Genomic DNA, 20,502 nt, shown 5'->3' on the forward strand with positions numbered 1-20,502 from the left:
TCTTATTCAATCCATAGGTAGGTATGGTGGACACTCATGGCAAAACTGGTTTGAAGGTTTATGGATGCACAAGTAGTATCTCTACTTGGTGCGGGAGTTTTGGCTAATGTGAGGTGGAAGCAATCGTCACATGCTAAGGGATCTCTAATCATATAACATTGTTCGGAGACGAGCAAACACAATTCATTATGTTGTCTTCCTTGTCCAACATCTAGTTCTAGGCATGCAATAGTTTAGTGAGTGTTCACAATCATAGATGGTGTCAGAGATGATATATTTATATGTGAACCTCTCCTTCTTTATCACTTCCTATTAATTGCAACAATGACCAAGGTCTACGTTTGCCTACCCTCAACAAGTTTCAATCCTCATTCTTTTTATATGTGAAGCCATCACTTCCCATAAGATCATTACATGATCTTCCATGCTTTTGTTCTATTCTCACTCTTTTGATCATGGCAAGAGGCAAAGCCCTTCAACTAAGACACTCTTTATTATATGGCTCACGAGCTCTAATACATCCGGGGTGACACAAAGCTAAACTCAAAACTAAAACACTAAGACTTTTAATCTACTAGAGAAAAAGAAAACTGAAAAGGAAAACTAAATCAAAGGTAAAGGCAAAAGATGTGATGGTGATACGATACCGGGGCAACTCCCCCAAGCTTGGCACAAGCCAAGGGGATTTCCCATACCCATGTTTAGTTGTCTTCCTTTGGTGGAGATGGTGGAGGAGTTGTTGATCTGCCACAAAGCTCTCCCCCTCTGAATCCTAAGGAGACATCTTGACCTAGATCTGCGGCAGAAAACAGGCTCGAAACAAAAACAAAGGAAATCTGCGTGATGCAGGGGCCAGACCAAACGGGAGTATATATAATGATTTTTTTTCCAGACCGGAAGGAGTACCCTACACGAAAACGGAGTCCGGGAGGCGCCAGCTGAGTGGGACACCTCGAGGCGGACTAGAACGATCTGATATGGGCATTTCGAGCCTCAGACGGCCCGAGACATCTGCTGGCCAAGTAGGAGAAACTCGTGGAGGTACCACTGGCACACCTCTAATTGGTAAAGTTGTGATCATTGACACATATTTTAGAGTAGGTGCAAGCTCTCCACAGCGAAAGTGAAATGTGTGGGTCTCCGGTCTCCATCTATCAACGAGGGATGTCAAAAGGGATGGGTCAGCAGTAAAACTACCTGGACGAGCTGCGAGGTTTGCAAAATGAAGGAGTCCATAAGCCTCAAGGTGTTCAAGGAAACGATTAGGTATTGACCAGGGCGTCTTTACGGTTCGAAGCCAGAAGGTCTGGGGAGGATTTTCATGATTTGGATTTAAGAAAAGCTGGCAACGGTGGTGGTTGTTGTGATACCCATGCAAAAGCTGGGGCATTTCAGCCATAACTTGCAATCATATTAAATGATATTAAATATTCCGAAGATTACATCACGATGAAATGAAATTAAATATTCCGAAAATTACATCACGATGAAATGATATTAAATATTCCAAAGATTACATCACGACGAAATGAAATTAAATATTCCGAAGATTACATCACGATGAAATGAAAATAAATATTCCGAAGATTACATCACGATGAAATGAAATTAAAATACATAGCATGATTACATATCATGCAGTGTTGTTGTTACGATACGGACACTCCCTACGCGAGTGACCAACACATCTACAAACACGGCATCGCCTTGGTTCTCCCAACTGGTTGTGGTCCATGTCATTGTGATGACGCCTAGACTGACGCCGTCCCTTGGTGGTTCGCATCAATGCGGGATTTGGAACCCATGTGGTCCCTTCTGGCCATAATTGCCTGTAGTTCATATCAATGCCCCATGCCCAGAACTCACCGTTCCAAGTGTTGTATAAATTGTGCATGTTGAAGTACGGTGATACGTATGACTCGACACTAATTTTTTGATTTGCAGCTGCCCACAATACGTGACTGCAAGGGTATCCCAGAATCTTGGGCTTGTTGCAAGTGCACTCACACGAGGTTGTGCCAAGCGTCACAGCTTGTTTTTTTTGCTCCCCTGTGGTGACCATTAACAAACTTTGCTCGCACACTAACTTCCCATTTATTACTAACTGCATCTACCTTCCTGCACCCATGTCTTTGCGACTTCTTTGCTTTCTCATCAAGATATATTTGCATCTTTCAGACCAGGGCTTGTTCAAATCTACTAGTGCCTTGGCGACGGTGACTCTGTCTGCAAAGTATGACACGGTCCGGTTCCGAGTTTCATCAATTAGTGATGTGATAGGTGGTGCCCTCATCCCTTTAAGAACACCATTGTACACCTCGGACATGTTGCTTGTCATTATACCGTATCTAGCACCACTCTCGTGAGACTGCGCCCACTTGTACAAATTGGGACAATTCTCACTGATCCACTGGCTCAAATTTATTGTTGTCTGACGACCCCTCCGGTCTTCTCTCGTCGGGAGGGATGCGCGCTCGATCTCACAATTGATACTTGCCCAGATAGCATTCATTTTTGCTGCAGTTTTCTGCATGCACATCCTCTTGAATAGCTTGAACCAATCTTTGTTTTTGAATTTCGAATAAAAATTAGTTGCCAAATGCCTCATGCACCACCTTGTCTCCAGATCGGGCCACTCCCAATCTGGATCTTGTGAAGCCTTAATTATCTCGAGCGCGCTTAATAGACCGGTGTTGCGATCAGAGATGATGCAAACCCCTTCCCGATATTTGATGACCCCCATCTTCACGCAACACAGGAACAATAGCCAACTATGTTTGTTTTCGCTCTCCACTAGTGCATAGGCAATAGGAAGAAGTTGATTGTTTGCATCAGCTGTCATCGCCACTAAGAGTGTGCCCTTGTACTTTCCAGTGAGAAATGTACCATCAATTGATACAACCGGACGACAATGCTTGAATGCTTGTATAGTTTGGGCGAATGCCCAGAATAAGCGGTCCAGGATTTGCTCGTCCGGGTTCAATGGATTTGGACGTTCTTTCCGAAAAACTTGAGTCCCCCTATTAGCAACTGAAATCTGATGCAGCATTCTGGGGGAAAAAGAGTACGCCTCCTCATAGGTTCCATAGAACCTCTGAAATATCTTTTCCTTTGCATGACGAGCCTTGTTGTCGCTGACAGGGAAACCAATCAGATCAGATGCAGTTGCCTGCAAAGCCCTAATACTAATATTAAGACTTTCCTGCACAATGGTTTGCATGACCTGTGACACATATTCTGCAGTCACATTGCGGTGCTCTGAAAGAGTGCCGGTTTGCTCACAGCCATGTTGCTCTATTTTTGTGACATGCCATGGCTGACATACCCCAGGCTTCTGGCGAGCAATAACTCTTCCGCGGCAACCCGCTTCGCGATGGATGCATATGAGCTTCAACTCCTTTTTATCAGACTGCTTCACTCTATGTTGCATGTGTATGGCAATTGCATAGCTATGTATTGCTTGTTTAGCAGATTTCTTATCTGGGAAAATCTGTCCAACGGCCAGACTTCCCGCTTCTAGGCCAGCAACAGAGTGAAATTCATTGGTGATGCTCATAACCTGTAAAAACTCTGGTTTGATTGGTGCAGCGACCGCCTTCTCAGGAGGAACAACTTCACCATCATCTGATTCCGAAGAGGCAGAAGAATGACCATCATCGTCATCATCTAGCGCCTCCGGCAATCCCTCGACATGTTCGCTCATGTCAACGACCGCAGGCCAATATCCCGTGTCATACACTTGTTGGCCACATGTTGGTTCTGATTGGCCGGTGTCGGGGGGCTACAGTTATGGCCACTTGTTGGCCACCCCTTGGTTCCGATGGGCCGGCGTCGGGGGCTACAGTTATGTCCAACTCGGCCTCACCGGCACCGCTACTGCACTCGGCGACATCACTAGCAGAAATGAACTCCACATAAACCATGGGTTGTCCATACATGGAGTTATTGGGATTGCTTGCAAAACCCATGTACGACGCCCATGCTCTTTCACCAGTAACCTGCTACTGCAACAAAAGACCTTCCAACGGCGCCACAAACAAGCGTGCTGACGGGAGACTATTCCTGTCTTGATACTCCTCAGCAACGGCACCAGGAATCCTTCTGCTACGGCTACGCCTTTAGGGACTTCCTTGGCAAATATGCAAAGGATTCCCCCATGTCCTTGGAGCCTTGCGTTGGTGTTCCCTCGAAGCGGAAAGGGTGATGTAGCATAGCGACGGTAAGTATTTCCCTCAGTTTTGAGAACCAAGGTATCGATCCAGTGAAGGATTATCACAAGTACTTGCACAAACACAAAGAGCTTGCACCCAACGCTATGAAGGGGTTGTCAATCCCTTATAGATTGTTTGCCAAGTGAGAACTGAAAGAAAAAAGAAACAAAGCAAAGTAAAAGCGAAAGTGGAAATGATAGGTGTGAATAGACCCGGGGGCCGTAGTGTTCACTAGTGGCTTCTCTCATGAAAGAAATTAGACGGTGGGTGAACGAATTACTGTCGATCAATTGATAGAACCCGCGAAGTCGTGACATTATCTATGGCAATGATTATATCTATAGGCATCACGTCCAAAACAAGTAGACCGATACTTTCTGCATCTACTACTATTACTCCACACGTCGACTGCTATCCAGCATGCATCTAGTGTATTAAGTTCATGAGAACAGAGTAACACCTTAAGGAAGATGACATGATGTAGATGGACAATCTCATATCTATGATAAAAACCCATCTTGTTACCCTTGATGGCAACAACACGATGTGTGCCTTGCTGCCCCTTCTGTCACTGGGAAAGGTCACCACACGGTATGAACCCAAAACCAAGCACTTCTCCCATTGCAAGAATCATAGATCTAGTTGGCCAAACAAAACCCAAGACTCGGAGAGACTTACAAGGATATCAAATCATGCATATAAGAAATCAGCAAAGACTCAAATATATATCATAGATAATCTGATCACAAATCCACAATTCATCGGATCTCGACAAACACACCGCCATAGAGGATTACATCGGATAGATCTCCATGAAGATCATGGAGAACTTTGTATTGAAGATCCAAGAGAGAGAAGAAGCCATCTAGCTACTAACTACGGACCCATAGGTCTGAAGTGAACTACTCACGAGTCATTGGAGGGGCGATGATGTTGATGAAGAAGCCCTCCAACTCCAAAGTCCCCTCCGGCAGGGCACCGGGAAGGGTCTCCAGATGAGATCTCGCGGAAATGGAAGCTTGCGGCGGTGGAAAAGTGTTTTCATGGATGCCCTAATTTTTTCTGGATTTTTAGGGAATTTATAGGCCAAAGACCTAGGGCAGGGGAGCGCTAGGGGGCACGAGCTTGGTTGCCGCGGCCTCCCCCTGGCCGCGGCAACAGGGCTTGTGGGCCCCCTGTGGGCCCACTTGCTTGGCCCTCAAGCCTCCCGATCTTCTTCCGTTCTGGAAAAAATTATTTCGGGGATTTTATTTCGTTTGGACTCCGTTCCAAAATCAGATCTGAAAAGAGTCAAAAACACAGAAAAAACAGGAAGTGACACTTGGCACTGGATTAATAAGTTAGTCCCAAAAAAGATATAAAAGGTAAACAAAACATCCAAAGTTGACAAGATAACAGCGTGAAACCATCAAAAATTATAGATACGTTTGAGACGTATCAAGCATCCCCAAGCTTAACTCATGCTCGTCCTCGAGTAGGGAAGTGAAAAAGAATGAATTTTTGATGCTTTCATGCTGTCTAACATAGATGTCCATTGTAACTCCTCTTATGTGACGTGAATGTTCAGATCCATTAGATTCAAAACAATAGTTTGCTATTGACGTGGAAACAATAATACTTCAAGCAAACTAGCAAAGTAATCATGAACTTTCAAAATAACAAGGCCAAAAGAAAGTTATCCCTACAAAATCATATAGTCTGCCTATGCTCTATCATCATTGCACAACGAATTTAAATCATGCACAACCCCGGTATTGGCCAAGTAATTGTTTTCACACCTTTACTTTCTCGAACTTTTTCAACTCTCACGCAATACATGAGCATGAGCCATGGTTTTAGCACTATAAGTGGTGTGGAGTTAGGTGGACGTTGCAAGACAAACAAGGAGAAGATGGTCACAATGACTAGGCATATCAATGAGCTATGGAGATGCTCATCAATAGATATCAACGTGAATGAGTAGGGATTGCCATACAAATGATGCACTAGAGCTAAGAGTATGTGAAAGCTCTTAAAGAAAACTAGTGGGTGTGCATCCAACTTGCTTGCTCACGAAGACCTAAGGCAAATTTGAGGAAGCCTATCATTAGAATATACAAGCCAAGTTATATAATGAAAATTTCCCACTAGCTATATGGTGGTGACAAAACGAGAGACTCTCAATCATGAAGATCATGGTGCTTAATACGCACAAGTGTGGAAAGGTGGTAGCATTGTCCCTTCTCTCTTTTTCTCTCATTTTTTTGGATGGGCTCTTTGGCCTCTTCTTTTTTTTTTTGGTGGGCATCTTTGGCCTCTTTTATTTCCTCACATGGTACAATGCTCCATCAATGATGATCACCACACTTACAACTCAAAACTTAGAGCAATGATGACTCTATATGGAATGCCTTCGGTAGTGTACCATGACAATGATCTAGCATGGCATAGACATTAATGGAAACATCATGCTAGCTATCTTACGATCATGCAATGGCAATGTAGACGTGGTGGCACATGTGATGGTGGTAGTTGCATGGCAATATATCTCGAAATGACTTTGAAAAAGCCATAGTACATAGGTATGGTGGCTGTTTTGAGGGAGGCTAATGGTGGGTTTTGTGCACCGGCGAAAGTTGCACGACACTAAAGAAGATAGTGATGGTGGAAGGTGAAAGTGCATCTAAACCATGGACTCAACATTATTCATGAAGAACTCATATACTTGTTGCAAAAGTTTTATTAGTAATCGAAACAAAGCATTCAACGCATACTCCTAGGGGAAGGGTTGGTAGGTATAAACCATAGCGCGATCCCGACTGCCACACAAAGGATGACAAATTGACAATCAATAGACTAATCATGCTCAGACTTCATCACATAGTGGTTCACCATACGTGCATGCTACGGGAATCACTAACTTCAACACAAGTATTTCTAGATCCACAACACCTTACTAATATAACTTCAATATTACCATAACCACAACTCAAAACTAGTTGAGATGAATCAAACTTCTCTAACTATTCAATGCACATGAAGGTGGAAGTTTTCGTATCCCTTTGGATAACTACCCATTTTGAGACTACTTTCATATCATAGATCAACTACCAAGCCACGCACCGCCGTGCTCTAAAATATATAAGTGAAGCACATAGGGAAAAATCAACTAGCTCAAAAGATATAAGTGAAGCACATGTGAGCTGAATTGTCTAACAAAGAATATAAGTGAAGCTCGACAAAATCACGGTGAGTGCATGTCTCTCTCTCTAGGTGTGCAGAAAGGATGATTGTGACACAACAAAAATAAAATACTCCTACGATACAAGACGCTCCAAGCAAAACACATAACATGTGGTGAATAAAAAAATAGCCCCAAGTAACGTTACCGATGGATTGAAGACGAAAGAGGGGATGCCTTCCCGGGGCATCCCCAAGCTTAGGCTTTTACGGCATCCTTGAACCATCTTGGGGTGCCTTGGGCATCCCCAAGCTTGAGCTCTTGCCACTCTTTATCTTTTTGTCCATAAGAACTTCACCCAAAACTTGAAAACTTCACAACACGAAACTTAAACAGAAACTCGTGATAACATTAGTATAAGAAAGCAAACCACCACTTCCTTAGGTACTGTAGCAAACTTAAATTCTACTTATGTTGATGTTCGATTACTGTATTTTCAATCTTACATGGCTAATACCCCCCGATACTATCCATAGTTTCATCAAAATAAGCAACCAACTCAACAAAAACAGAATTTCTTAACAGCAGACAAGTCTGTAGCAATCTGTATACTTCGTATACTTCTGGTACTTCAAAAATTCTGAAAAATTACGACATTCTGAAGGATTTGCATAGCAATCAACAGCAAAAAGAATCAACTCAAAAGCTCTTACAGAAAAAAAAAATCTTTTCGTGAGCAGAAAGTTTTTGTCTTTTCCAGCATGACCAAACGATCATCCCCAAGACTAATCATAACGGTTTTGCTTGGCACAAACACAAAAAGAAACACAAAAAACACAATCATAACAGAATTATGAAAGTGTGGAAAACACAAAATAGAAAGAAAAAGGATAGATTCGTTGGGTTGCCTCCCAACAAGCGCTATGGTTTAACGCCCTTAGCTAGGCAAAAGGTGATGGAATCACGTATAGTCATCTTTGGTGCTCAAACCATAAGTAGCCCTCATCATAGATTCATAAGGCAATCTTATTTTCTTTCTAGGAAAGTGCTCCATGCCCTTCTTTAAGGGAATTGAAATCTAATATTCCCTTCCTTCATATCGATGATAGCACCAATAGTCCTTAGGAAAGGTCTACCAAGAATAATTGGACATGAAGGATTGCAATCTATGTCAAGTACAATGAAATCCACGGGTACATAGTTCTTATTTGCAACAATAAGAACATTATCGATCCTTCCCATGGGTTTCTTGATAGTAGAATCCCCAAGATGCAAATTAAGAGAACACTCTTCAATCTCATGAAAACCAAGAATATCACATAAAGACTTTGGAATCGCGGAAACACTAGCACCCAAATCACACAAAGCATTGCACTCATAGTTTTTGATCTTGATTTTGATAGTAGGTTCCCACTCATCATGAAGTTTTCTAGGTATAGAGACTTCTAGTTCGAGCTTCTCTTCAAGAGATTTCATCATAGCATCTACGATATGCGCGGTAAAGGCTTTGCTTTGGCTATAAGCATGTGAAGAGTTTGCAATGGATTGCATCAAAGAAATGCATACAAACAAGGAGCAACTATCATAATTGAATTCCTTGAAATCCAAAGTGGGAGTTTCATTACTACCCAAAATTTTGATTTCTTCTACTCCACTCTCCACACCTTTATCATCAAGATAGGTGGACTCCGAATCATTGGGGCGTTTTTCAACCAAAGTGGATTCATATCCAGCCCCTTCATCAATAGGTTTGACACGCGAAAACAAAGATTCAAGAGGAGTCACACCAAGCATTTTAAGATCTTCGTGATTTGCATCACTAGAACGTAGCCTTTTAAACCATTCATGCCTAGCGCAAATTTGGGCGGTTCTTTCTTTGCTCTCATTCATGGAGACACGCATAGCTTTTAAAGTTTCATCCAAGTTGACCTTGGGAGGAGCACATCTAACTTTCAAAGCATCAATATCACAAGATATCCTATCAACGCTCTTAGCCAAATCGTCAATTTTGAGTAGTTTTTCCTCTATGGACGCATTGAAAATCTTTTGAGAGTTGATGAACTCTTTGATATTACTCTCTAAATCAGAGGGTAATTTGTTGTGATTTCCATAAGTGTTGTTGTAGGAATTGCCATAATTGTTAGAGGAGTTACTAGGAAAAGGCCTAGGAACATAGTTTCCTCTAAAAGCATTGTTGTTGCCAAAATTGTTCCTATCAACAAAGTTAACGTCCAAACTAGTGTCGCTACTCTCAATCAAGGAAGATAGTGGCATGTCATTAGGATCTAAAGGAGCGTTTCTACTAGCAACAAAATTCATCAACTCGTCCATCTTAGCACTAAGCAAGTTAATTTCTTCTATAGCGTGTACCTTTTTGCTAGCAGGTGACCTTTCAGTGTGCCACTGAGAGTAGTTGGTCATGATATTGTCTAGGAGTTTTGTAGCGTCTCCTAACGTGATTTTCATGAACGTTCCACCTGAGGCGGAGTCCAAGATATTGTGAGAGGCAAAATTCAAGCCAGCGTAAATGTTTGTATAATCATCCACAAACTCAAGCCATGAGCGGGACAATTTCTAATCATTAACTTCATCCTCTCCCAAGATTGTGCAACGTGTTCATGATCAAGTTGCTTGAAATTCATGATATCGTTACGTAAGGAGATAATCTTAGCCGGCGGAAAATACTTGGATATGTAAGCATCTTTGCACGTATCCCAAGAATCGATACTATTTTTAGGCAAAGAAGAAAACCAAGTTTTTGCGCGATCTCGCAACGGGAAAGGAAAAAGCTTCAACTTAATCACGTCATTATCCACATCTCTTTTCTTTTGAATATCGCAAAGCTCAATGAAGGTATTGAGATGGGATGCGGCATCTTCACTAGGAAGGCCAGAGAATTGCGCTTTCATAACAAGATTCAGCAAAGCTGCGTTGATTTCATACGATTCCGCACTAGTGGCGGGAGCAATCGGAGTACTAATAAAATCATTATTATTGGTACTCGAGAAGTCGCAAAGTTTGGTGTTTTCAGCCATGATGACTTCAAATAACAAACAAGCACACAAGCAAGCAAGAAAACCGGCAAAGGAAAATGGCAAAAAGGCAAAAGGCGAAAGAAAACGGCAAAGGAGAAAGGCAAATGAAAACGGCAAATGTGAAGTGGGGGAGAGGAAAACGAGAGGCAACTCGCAAAAAAAGTAAATGCAAGAGATGAGTTTGTGAGACCTACTTGGATAGATCTCTCCTTCCCCGACAACGGCGCCAGAAATACTTCAGCTACTGCAACAAAAGACCTTCCAACGGCGCCAGAAACAAGCGTGCTGACGGGAGACTATTCTTGTCTTGATACTCCTCAGCAACGGCACCAGGAATCCTTCTGCTACGGCTACGCCTTCAAGGACTTCCTTGGAAAATATGCAAAGGATTCCCCCGTGGCCTTCGAGCCTTGCGTTGGTGTTCCCTCGAAGCGGAAAGGGTGATGTAGCACAGCGGCGGTAAGTATTTCCCTCAGTTTTGAGAACCAAGGTATCGATCTAGTGAAGGATTATCACAAGTACCTACACAAACACAAAGAGCTTGCACCCAACGCTATGAAGGGGTTGTCAATCCATTATAGATTGTTTGCCAAGTGAGAACTGAAAGTAAAAAGAAACAAAGCAGAGTAAAAGCGAAAGTGGAAATGATAGGTGTGAATAGACCCGGGGGCCGTAGTGTTCACTAGTGGCTTCTCTCATGAAAGCAAGTAGACGGTGGGTGAACGAATTACTGTCGAGCAATTGATAGAACCGCGCAAAGTCGTGACGTTATCTATGGAAATGATTATATCTATAGGCATCACGTCCAAAACAAGTAGACCGATACTTTCTGCATCTACTACCATTACTCCACACGTCGACCGCTATCCAGCATGCATCTAGTGTATTAAGTTCATGAGAACAGAGTAACGCCTTAAGCAAGATGACATGATGTAGATGGACAATCTCATATCTACGATAAAAGCCCATCTTGTTACCCTTGATGACAACAACACGATGTGTGCCTTGCTGCCCCTTATGTCACTGGGAAAGGTCACCACACGGTACGAACCCAAAACCAAGCACTTCTTCCATTGCAAGAATCATAGATCTAGTTGGTCAAACAAAACCCAAGACTCGGAGAGACTTACAAGGATATCAAATCATGCATATAAGAAATCAGCAAAGACTCAAATATATATCATAGATAATCTGATCACAAATCCACAATTCATTGAATCTCGACAAACACACCGCCAAAGAGGACTACATCAGATAGATCTCCATGAAGATCATGGAGAACTTTGTATTGAAGATCCAAGAGAGAGAAGAAGCCATCTAGCTACTAACTACGGACCCGTAGGTCTGAAGTGAACTACTCACGAGTCATTGGAGGGGCGATGATGTTGATGAAGAAGCCCTCCAACTCCAAATTCCCCTCCGGCAGGGCACCGGGAAGGGTCTCCAGATGAGATCTCGCGGAAACGGAAGCTTGCGACGGCGGAAAAGTGTTTTCGTGGATGCCCTGATTTTTTATGGATTTTTAGGGAGTTTATAGGCCAAAGACCTAGGGCAGGGGAGCGCCAGGGAGGCCACAAGCTTGGTTGCCGCGGCCTCCCCCCTGGCCGCGGCAACAGGGCTTGTGGGCCCCCTTTGGGCCCACTTGCTTGGCCCTCAAGCCTCCCGATCTTCTTCCGTTCTGGAAAAAATTATTTCGGTGATTTTATTCCGTTTGGACTCCGTTCCAAAATCAGATCTGAAAAGAGTCAAAAACACAGAAAAACAGGAACTGACACTTGGCACTGGATTAATAATTAGTCTCAAAAAAGATATAAAAGGTAAACAAAACATCCAAAGTTGACAAGATAACAGCGTGAAACCATCAAAAAATATAGATACGTTTGAGACGTATCATAACCCGCCGCAGAACCCAACGGTTTCCTCCATCAACCACGAAAGCCTCCATGGTCATTTTTTTCCATTCATCGCTGAACCAAACACCGCTCGGATGCACCTTCTAACTGCAGCATACTCTACATTAATCATGTCTTTCACTACAACCGTAGTCATCCCGCACCTAGACACATCCACACCAGAAGGACCCTCACATATGATGTGCCCATAAAACACTAACAAATTTTCCATAGTACCTAACGAGCAGCCATATTTACATCGTTAGTCCATTAAAAATCATATTCTTATATTTACATTGTAATAACATCCATTACTTATCTTTTTTTACATATAACAATTTGACAAATATTCACAAATGACTATACATCTATGCATAATAATTTATATTGTACCATTTGTGGCGAGACTACATATACAAAATAAATACATCATAAATTAGAATATGTCATTCATACCTCTGGTTTAATAAGGATATCCTTACGAATACAAAAATATCCTTCCGAATATCACAGTTAACTTATCACCAGTATAATATCAGCGAATTCGACCTATTATCATATGAACAAAAATATTACACACGCGTCTTGCATGTAATATATAACAATACTAATGGAGTTAACATATTATTACATGTTTAACAAAAGTGCTAGTTACATATAAACGGAGTCGACATATTATCACATGAACAAAAATGTTACACACATATTTTTTTTACCTTCCTAAGGTTTCTAAAATGGAGTTGAATGGATAAACATATCACCAGTAATTTATCAAAGTAATCGACCTATTATCACATGAACAAAAATGCTAGTTGCATGCGTGCGTCTTGTATATATAATTACTACACAAATTGATACATTACAGTCTTAATAAATAGAAAGTACATACTTAAAAAACTAATCAAATAGACTAAAAATTTTGTGCATGCAAACAAAACCTACGAAAATGAATAGATTTTACCTTGATCTATCTTTCTTTCAACTGCAACATATTCGAAATTCAACTCAAAAGAACAGAAATCTTGAATCAAAGTGAAGAAAGGAGTGTGTTCTTCAGCTACAGAGAAATGAGAAGACAGTGAGAATAACCCAAAATAAAAACATCATGCATGCAAACACAATCAACAGAAATGGAAAACTCTTACCTTGATCTATCTTTTACTCAACTACGACGTCTTCAAAATCCAATTTAAAACCGTCCTAAATCAGCACTTAAAATGTGTATGAAGTAGTTCTTGAGAAAAAGAGGAGCTGCTGTGTGTGCTAAAGCAAGAGAAAGGAGGCAACAGGAGAGTGAGAGAGGAGGCAGCTGCTGTGTGTGCTGAAGCAAGAGAAAGGAGGCAACGGGAGAGTGAGAGAGGAGGCAGCGTCGGTATATAAAGAAGAAAATGTACACTGTTTTGTCGGTGAGAGTTAGCGCCGTTTGCATTGCAATGCTCACCAGCAGGAGACAACAGAATGCCTCGGAGTCAGCACAATCAACGTCGCTGTCGTGCGCGCACAGATTCCCGGTCGGCCGCCTGGGGTGGTGGCGGCAGGGCCCACCCAGCCTCTGTCCGTTACGGCACGGCCTGGCGGAAACGGAAACCAGAGCCGGCCGCCTGGGCTGGTGGCGGCAGGGGGGCGGTGGCGGCAGGTGCCACGTGCCGTCTGTCGCGTTTGCCGTCACACGAGGAGGGGGTCCTTTTCGACTATATCTCGTGCATGTGGTCTTTTCTGGCAAATCAGTTTGAGAGGGGTTCCTTTTGAAAAAAAAATCGTTGTGGCCCCGTTTCCATCAGATGAGTTCGGGAGGGAGAAGCTCGCTGGCCTGTGGCCTCCCAATGCCCTCTTTATGGCACTATGAACACCCGCAGGACCAACTGAAGAAGAGCATGAGCATCTCTTCTCCTTATGATTGGCCCGTTAGGACGTCATTGCATTGCATTTACTTCTTGTTGTAGCCTTGGATTTCTTGTGGTGCTTTGGAGGATTAACCTTCTATCTTTTTTGTTTGATTTCCATGGTCTGCACCGCACCGATCAAGATCAGTATCAATGGTGAGCTCGAGCCTCCAATCTGTTCTGGATTTCTTGCTTTGTGATTGGCTTGATTACCTGTTGTGATGTGGTGGTCGCATGTTTTGTGGCGCTTGCTGATAGCTCAGAGGTGCTTGCTAGGTTAAACTGGTCCAGGATGGCAACAACGCTTCTGCACTTTAAGTTCATGTGCTCGTGTTGTTCTTCAGTACAACCATCTGACAGTTTTGGTACGTAAGAGCCCCATCTTTTACAAAACTTTGATTTTTATTTGCACCACACATGCATTGCATTTGATTCTGCATATCTTAGATAGCAAAATCATTTGATTTCTTACGTCTGTTACATAGCCTATTAGATCATGAAAGGCGTGCTTTGCGGCGCCCGTCTATTATGAATTTAGGATAAAATTATTATTGATATATTTGTATAACAGTAATTATTTTCTTGTGGTTTGCGATGTTTATTTTGTTGCATTTTATTTGTTTTATTTTTTGAAAAATTTATGATGTTATGGACCACATAATAGTAATTTTCTTATTTGTGTGTAATACTTAAATTAGGCTGATAGGGGTATGTATAAGTATTAATACTTTTGCAGCAGCAGTTTTTGTGTATTGATGTGTATGTTGAACGTTTTTAGTGAGGGTTTAATTCTGTATATTTATGTAGAATCGTAATCGCTTAAGATATATTTGTATTACATTAATTATTTTCTTGTGGTTTGCGATCTTTATTTTGATGCAAATTTTTTTGTTTTAGTTTTTGGAAAATTTGGCGTCTGGATCACACCACCCGCGCCGTTGCCTCGTCTGGATCAATCGAGCCCTACAGCGCGTACACAGATGGGCTACCATACCAGCCCATCCAAAGCCCAATTAACCACAGGCCTTCGAAAAAATCGCCAGAGTAGCAGCCCCTTAGGACATGCGGCCCAAGTCGCGATAATCAAGTGCTGAAACGATCATCTGACGGCCAGAAATGATTAAAAGCAAAATCTGACGGTAGTTAATGTTGGGAGCGTGCGAGAGCTCGCTTTAGGTGCAGTTTTACTGTCCTAATAAATTGGATAATCTTGCTTCAAGCATACAAACCTTCTTAATCGTTGGGTTCAATTTTCTGAAAAAAAATATCGGTTAATTATTTTCCTTTTGCGAGAAAAAAAAACACATAGATTAATTGACTTCACAAAGTAATATATTTTCACTGTTTTTGTTTTAGGAATTATATGCATGGGCCCTTTGATAGTTTTGTTCAATTCTTCTGTTGGGGATAAAAGAAAGATCTGATAAGTTAATGGTTATACCAATGATAAGTTAATGGTTATATATATACATATATATATATATATCAGGTTAATATTCATCTTTTTTGAGCGGTATGTCAGGTTAATATTAGGCACGTAAAATATTTGATTCATGGTATACTTCCATCCATTAGTTTGTAAACACGTTATCTCATCTCCTAAGACGGCTTATGACAATGTCACTTCTTTTTATGTGGAATAGTTGGGGAGGATTACTAAATGGGAGCTGCTACAAATCAGCTGGATGATTTCAGAAATCATCCACCTAGCTAGCCATCCGATCATTATACTAGTAGTCGTTGAATCACAGCAACGACACAACAGCAGCGAGCGCGGCAGCTTCAACTAAACGTCATTGCACCTCCGGCAGAGCTCCATCGCAGCATCGATAGCATCCGACGAGCTCCATTGCAGTTCTGGCGGGCTTCAATGCAACATCGGCTGCTCTGGCGAAGCTTCATTGCAACTCCGACATAGCTCCAACGTAGCACCGACGGTTCCGCACGAAGCTCCATTGCAACCTCGCCGCTATTGAGCATTGCAACACAGCCCCAATGACGCTGTGCATCATGGCGCCTCCACTCTGGCTTGCAGCACCGTGCGTCACCGATGAGTAGCTGCATTGCAACTATCGGGATCCGCCGTCGAGTAGCTGCATCGCAAGCATGGAGATCCGCCAGCGAGCAACCACCTCTCCTCTTCGTGTTCCATCGCTCGATGGGATTGCAGCACCGCGGTTGGTGACGCGCGGGACTTCGTCCTCAAGATGCAACGGGTGGTGCGCCGTGGCTCCTCCTGGTTTGCCTCCATGTAGTTGCTGCTGTTGCATTGCCATGGGAGGATCTCTCTCGCGAACAGAGACGGGAAAGGGAAAAGGAGGGCTGGGGAATAAAGTGTGTGGAGAAGGAAGCAGGAAAAGATAAGATCGTGGCTGGTGGAAAGCGATGGATGGTGCGAGGACACGTGTTAAGCAGCGCGTGGGGCTTATCTTTCTCTATTATCATTCGGTTGATTTCAATCATTTTCCTTACTAAATTGCTTCATGTAACTATATTACAAGTTTTGTAAATCTTTTTTTCCTTAAAAAGATAGTTCCACAAGCCAAAATTTTCGATTGGTTTTATGATAGTTCCTGCAGCAACGCGTGGAATATCTTCTAGTCTAGTTTTAAAAAAATTAGCATCAAATTAAACATGCAACGCAAGTTAGGCTTATGACATTTGGTCTAGACACATTATCTGACACGGAGCGATGGTCCTTGGAAATCAAGCAATGGTCAACGAAGACGAGAAGTCGCCTCGCCGTCCCATCCGATCGCGAATCCACGAGAATGAAAAAAAAAACGATCTGAGGAAACCTGAAAAGCCGCTGACACGCGGGCCCGACAGAAGCCCCCTCGCCGCGTACACAGAAAGGAACCTCCGAGTCTTCCGCCGCAGCAGCACCTCTCCTCCCTTGTCGCCGCCGCCGCCGAAGAGCATACGGGGAGGCGCGCATGGCGGGGGCTTCGCTGGAGGGTGGCGCGCTAAATGCCGCGGCTGAGCGGGTGGGGCTGTACTGGTCGACTCAGGCCATCCTGCTCGTCGGCGAAGGGGACTTCTCCTTCGCCCTGGCTCTCGCCACCGGGTTCGGCTCCGGCGCCAACCTCGTCGTCACTTCCCTCGACGACTACGGTTAGCCTCGCTCCTCTGGCTTGTACTATCTTCCTTCCTAGTGCGGATTGATCATGTGAGCATTGTGCGCGCGGGTGCAGGGCATGGGGAAAGTTGTACTGTATTGCGAAATTGTGATTAGCTCGAACCGGATCATGTGGGAAATAATTTTATCGTCGACGCGGCGGCTTTATTTTCCTCTCTACAATCCTTGCGAAACTATTTCCGGCAGGTACTCTGACGAAGAAGTACAGGGGAGCAGAATCGAATTTGGCAAAGCTAAAGAAGATGGGGGCAGTAATTTTGCTTGGAGTTGATGCAGGAAAGCTGGACTGTCATGCTTATCTGAGGACGAAACAGTTCGATCGGATTGTTTTCAACTTCCCCCATGCTGGATTCAGTTTCGGGTGGAAAGAAGACGACGAGCGTCTCATCAAGTATGTGCATTGGCTTGCTTTATGTTTTTCTCCCCTACTTTATTTATTGATGAATTGATGTCCTTGCTGCTTAAGCGTATATATATGCACACCTATGATTCATCAATCACCAGTACTACTTGTAAGTGAAACAACACATGAAAAACATTGTATACAAAAAGATCAAAAAGATGCATTGTTACACTGAAAACAATATTTATTTTTCCATTTTTCCTCAACACATTGTACAACAGTACAATTCAATCTTGTACGACTGTGCGCATGTATCTCTACGTTATGTCATGGCTGCCTTGAAATTTTGATTTGATTTTTCTTTCTTTCAAAGTTGTGCAAATACCCTTGATCATCATACATGTAGATACACATAATATACTAAATTACCCGTTGATAGTAGAAATGTACTAACTACTAAACAACCATCACATAACTGATGTGTAAGTCTTCTCTCAGTAAATACAGGTATCATCTTACTAATAACTGAACATTTGCCATGTTCATTTAATATCAAGCTGTCTCCTACACGGAAGTAAGAAATATATTTCATCCTAGACCTAAACTATGTCGAGTGGTTCAATATTCATGAACCCTGAACAATACAACCATTTACATTAAACTCTAAACTATCTAAACCCTTTAACTTAAGGGTTGTAATACAGAGCGAACGTGAGAATTTTAGTCCAATAGCGCGACCCCCATACCCATTGCAATTGCATGCATAAAAATAGGAGGAAAAAACTTCTGTCATCGAAATTATTTTGAAAAATTAAAATCCAACATGTTTTAACTTCTCAACCGAGAATCCATTTACTATCTACTTTCACGACCGGCTTTGACTCAACAAGAACTTCGATAGTAGATTCCATATGTGTATGTTTCAAAAAAGATCGCATTAAAAGTTGCCACTCGGTTTTTTATGAAGTTGTCGATGTATTGGTACCGAAGTTGCTAGGGGTAACTTTGGCACCCATACAATGGCAAAGTCATGAATCATGGGGTGACAACTTTTAGGGTGATCTTTTTGTTGAAACATACACATATGGGCTCTAGTTTTGAAGTCCTCGTCAACACAAAGCAAACGGTGAAAACAGATGTCAACCAGGTAGACAATTCGGTCTCCAAAACATTTTTAGTTCCCTCAATCTGTTTTTAGTTTTTTACTATGCTGATGTCATCAGTTTTGTTTCCTTTCTTGTGGCCTTACGGTAGTTTTAGGAGTCAAAATGAAGTTTTCCCTAGAATAGTACTCCCTCCGTCCCATAATATAAGAACGTTTTTGACACTATACTAGTGTAAAAAACGCTCTTATATTACGGGACGGAGGGAGTAACACCTTAAAAACAAGTGATCATGCTAAAGACGTTTCCAGACATGTGTCATACTATTTTGGCTGGTGGGATTTTTACCCATAAGAAGCTTCATTTCCCTGGATTTGGTAAACATTTTGTATCTATGTTTGGTGAACAGAGGTTATAGTCTTATAGAGCATGTTCATTTTGTTTACTTGCAATTGCTTGTCATTTCAATCTTATTAACTAATAGCTCCGAGCTCCAGGGAACACCAAAAGGTAGTGAAGGCCTACTTCGAAAGCGCGAGCCGCCTCCTTTGTCCTGAAGGCGAAGTCCATGTGAGCCACAAGAGAAAACACCCTTACTACAAGTGGGACCTTCTAAGACTTGCCGCGGATTCTGATCTTCATCTGGTCTATCAACCCTACTTCTGCAAAGAGGACTATCCTGGCTATAACAATAAGAGAGGAGATGGCAAGGATTGCGATGAACCTTTCATGCTTGGGGTATGTAGCACATTCATGTTCAGAAAGGGGTATCTGAACATGATTGAAAGGTCAGTGCATATGTTTGGCTCGATGCCAGGCTCAGCTCAGAAAGGGGTATCCATTGAGAATGTTGGAGTATATCCTAACAACTCTGTCGTTTCTGGTGGTTGTAGGCCTTCCCATTCACTTCCAGTTGCTCCAATGCGGCAGGGGTGTCACCCTTATGTTCTGTTTAACATGTATGGCATGTCGCCAGGCTCAGGATTCCCACAATATGCTGCTGCTCAACCAGGTATTAGTATGTTTTAGTTCACCATGGATTGTACCCTGATTTTCATTCCATCGTCGTTGATTTCCCTTGTATCTTTGTCTTAACTGAACCAACTTACAACACCGTGTTGATCACGTGTTCTCCAGTGCACAAATGTTATTTCTTACTGACTCATGTTTCCTTTTCCCTTAATGTTCCAGGATATGCTCTAGAAAATGTTCCCCGGCAGAATAGCAACATGGCAGGTATCATACAACAGGACCAACTTTCACATTGGAGAGGGCTGATAGAGAAGTTTGGTAGACATCCCACCTGAAGACTGAAGATACTCTTCTGGCTTGAAATTTGAGCTGCCGCTAGAAGAGCCTTGTGTGGGAAAGTTTATAGTGCCAGGATTTAGTTTGCCCTTTGATAAAATGCCACGCATGGTGTCATTGACATATGGCGACCCCACATATCATTGACATAATGCGTGACATTTTATCAAAGACAAAGTAAAACGTGGCAATTTTATCAAATATCCATACGATATCCTTTTTGTCGCCAGCAGGCAAATATTGATTGCAACCAACGTTGTTTCCTCTAAATCTGGTTGTAAACTCAGCAACAGTCAAATTCTCTATTTTTAGCAGCTCGGTGGTTATACTTTTCATGTCATTCGGTAACTGGCTTAAATTGTGAAGCAGGAATTTTGCAAGCACTAGTTGCTTGTCCCTGTCTTATTTTCAGTTTATGTTTTCATTTA

General features: G+C 42.4%; 1 protein-coding gene across 1 annotated transcript; it reads left to right on the plus strand.

Moving 5' to 3' along the window:
• Positions 1-17,006: 17,006 nt before the first annotated feature.
• LOC123396023 (heavy metal-associated isoprenylated plant protein 41-like) lies at positions 17,007-20,502 on the plus strand. The gene is made up of 5 exons (XM_045091053.1): positions 17,007-17,295; positions 17,507-17,711; positions 19,264-19,554; positions 19,660-19,778; positions 19,958-20,502. The coding sequence occupies exons 1-5, from the start codon at positions 17,118-17,120 to the stop codon at positions 20,071-20,073; spliced, it is 909 nt and encodes a 302-aa protein (XP_044946988.1). The 5' UTR covers positions 17,007-17,117; the 3' UTR covers positions 20,074-20,502.

This window comes from Hordeum vulgare, chromosome 5H, assembly GCF_904849725.1.
Source record: "Hordeum vulgare subsp. vulgare chromosome 5H, MorexV3_pseudomolecules_assembly, whole genome shotgun sequence".
NCBI lineage: Eukaryota > Viridiplantae > Streptophyta > Magnoliopsida > Poales > Poaceae > Hordeum > Hordeum vulgare.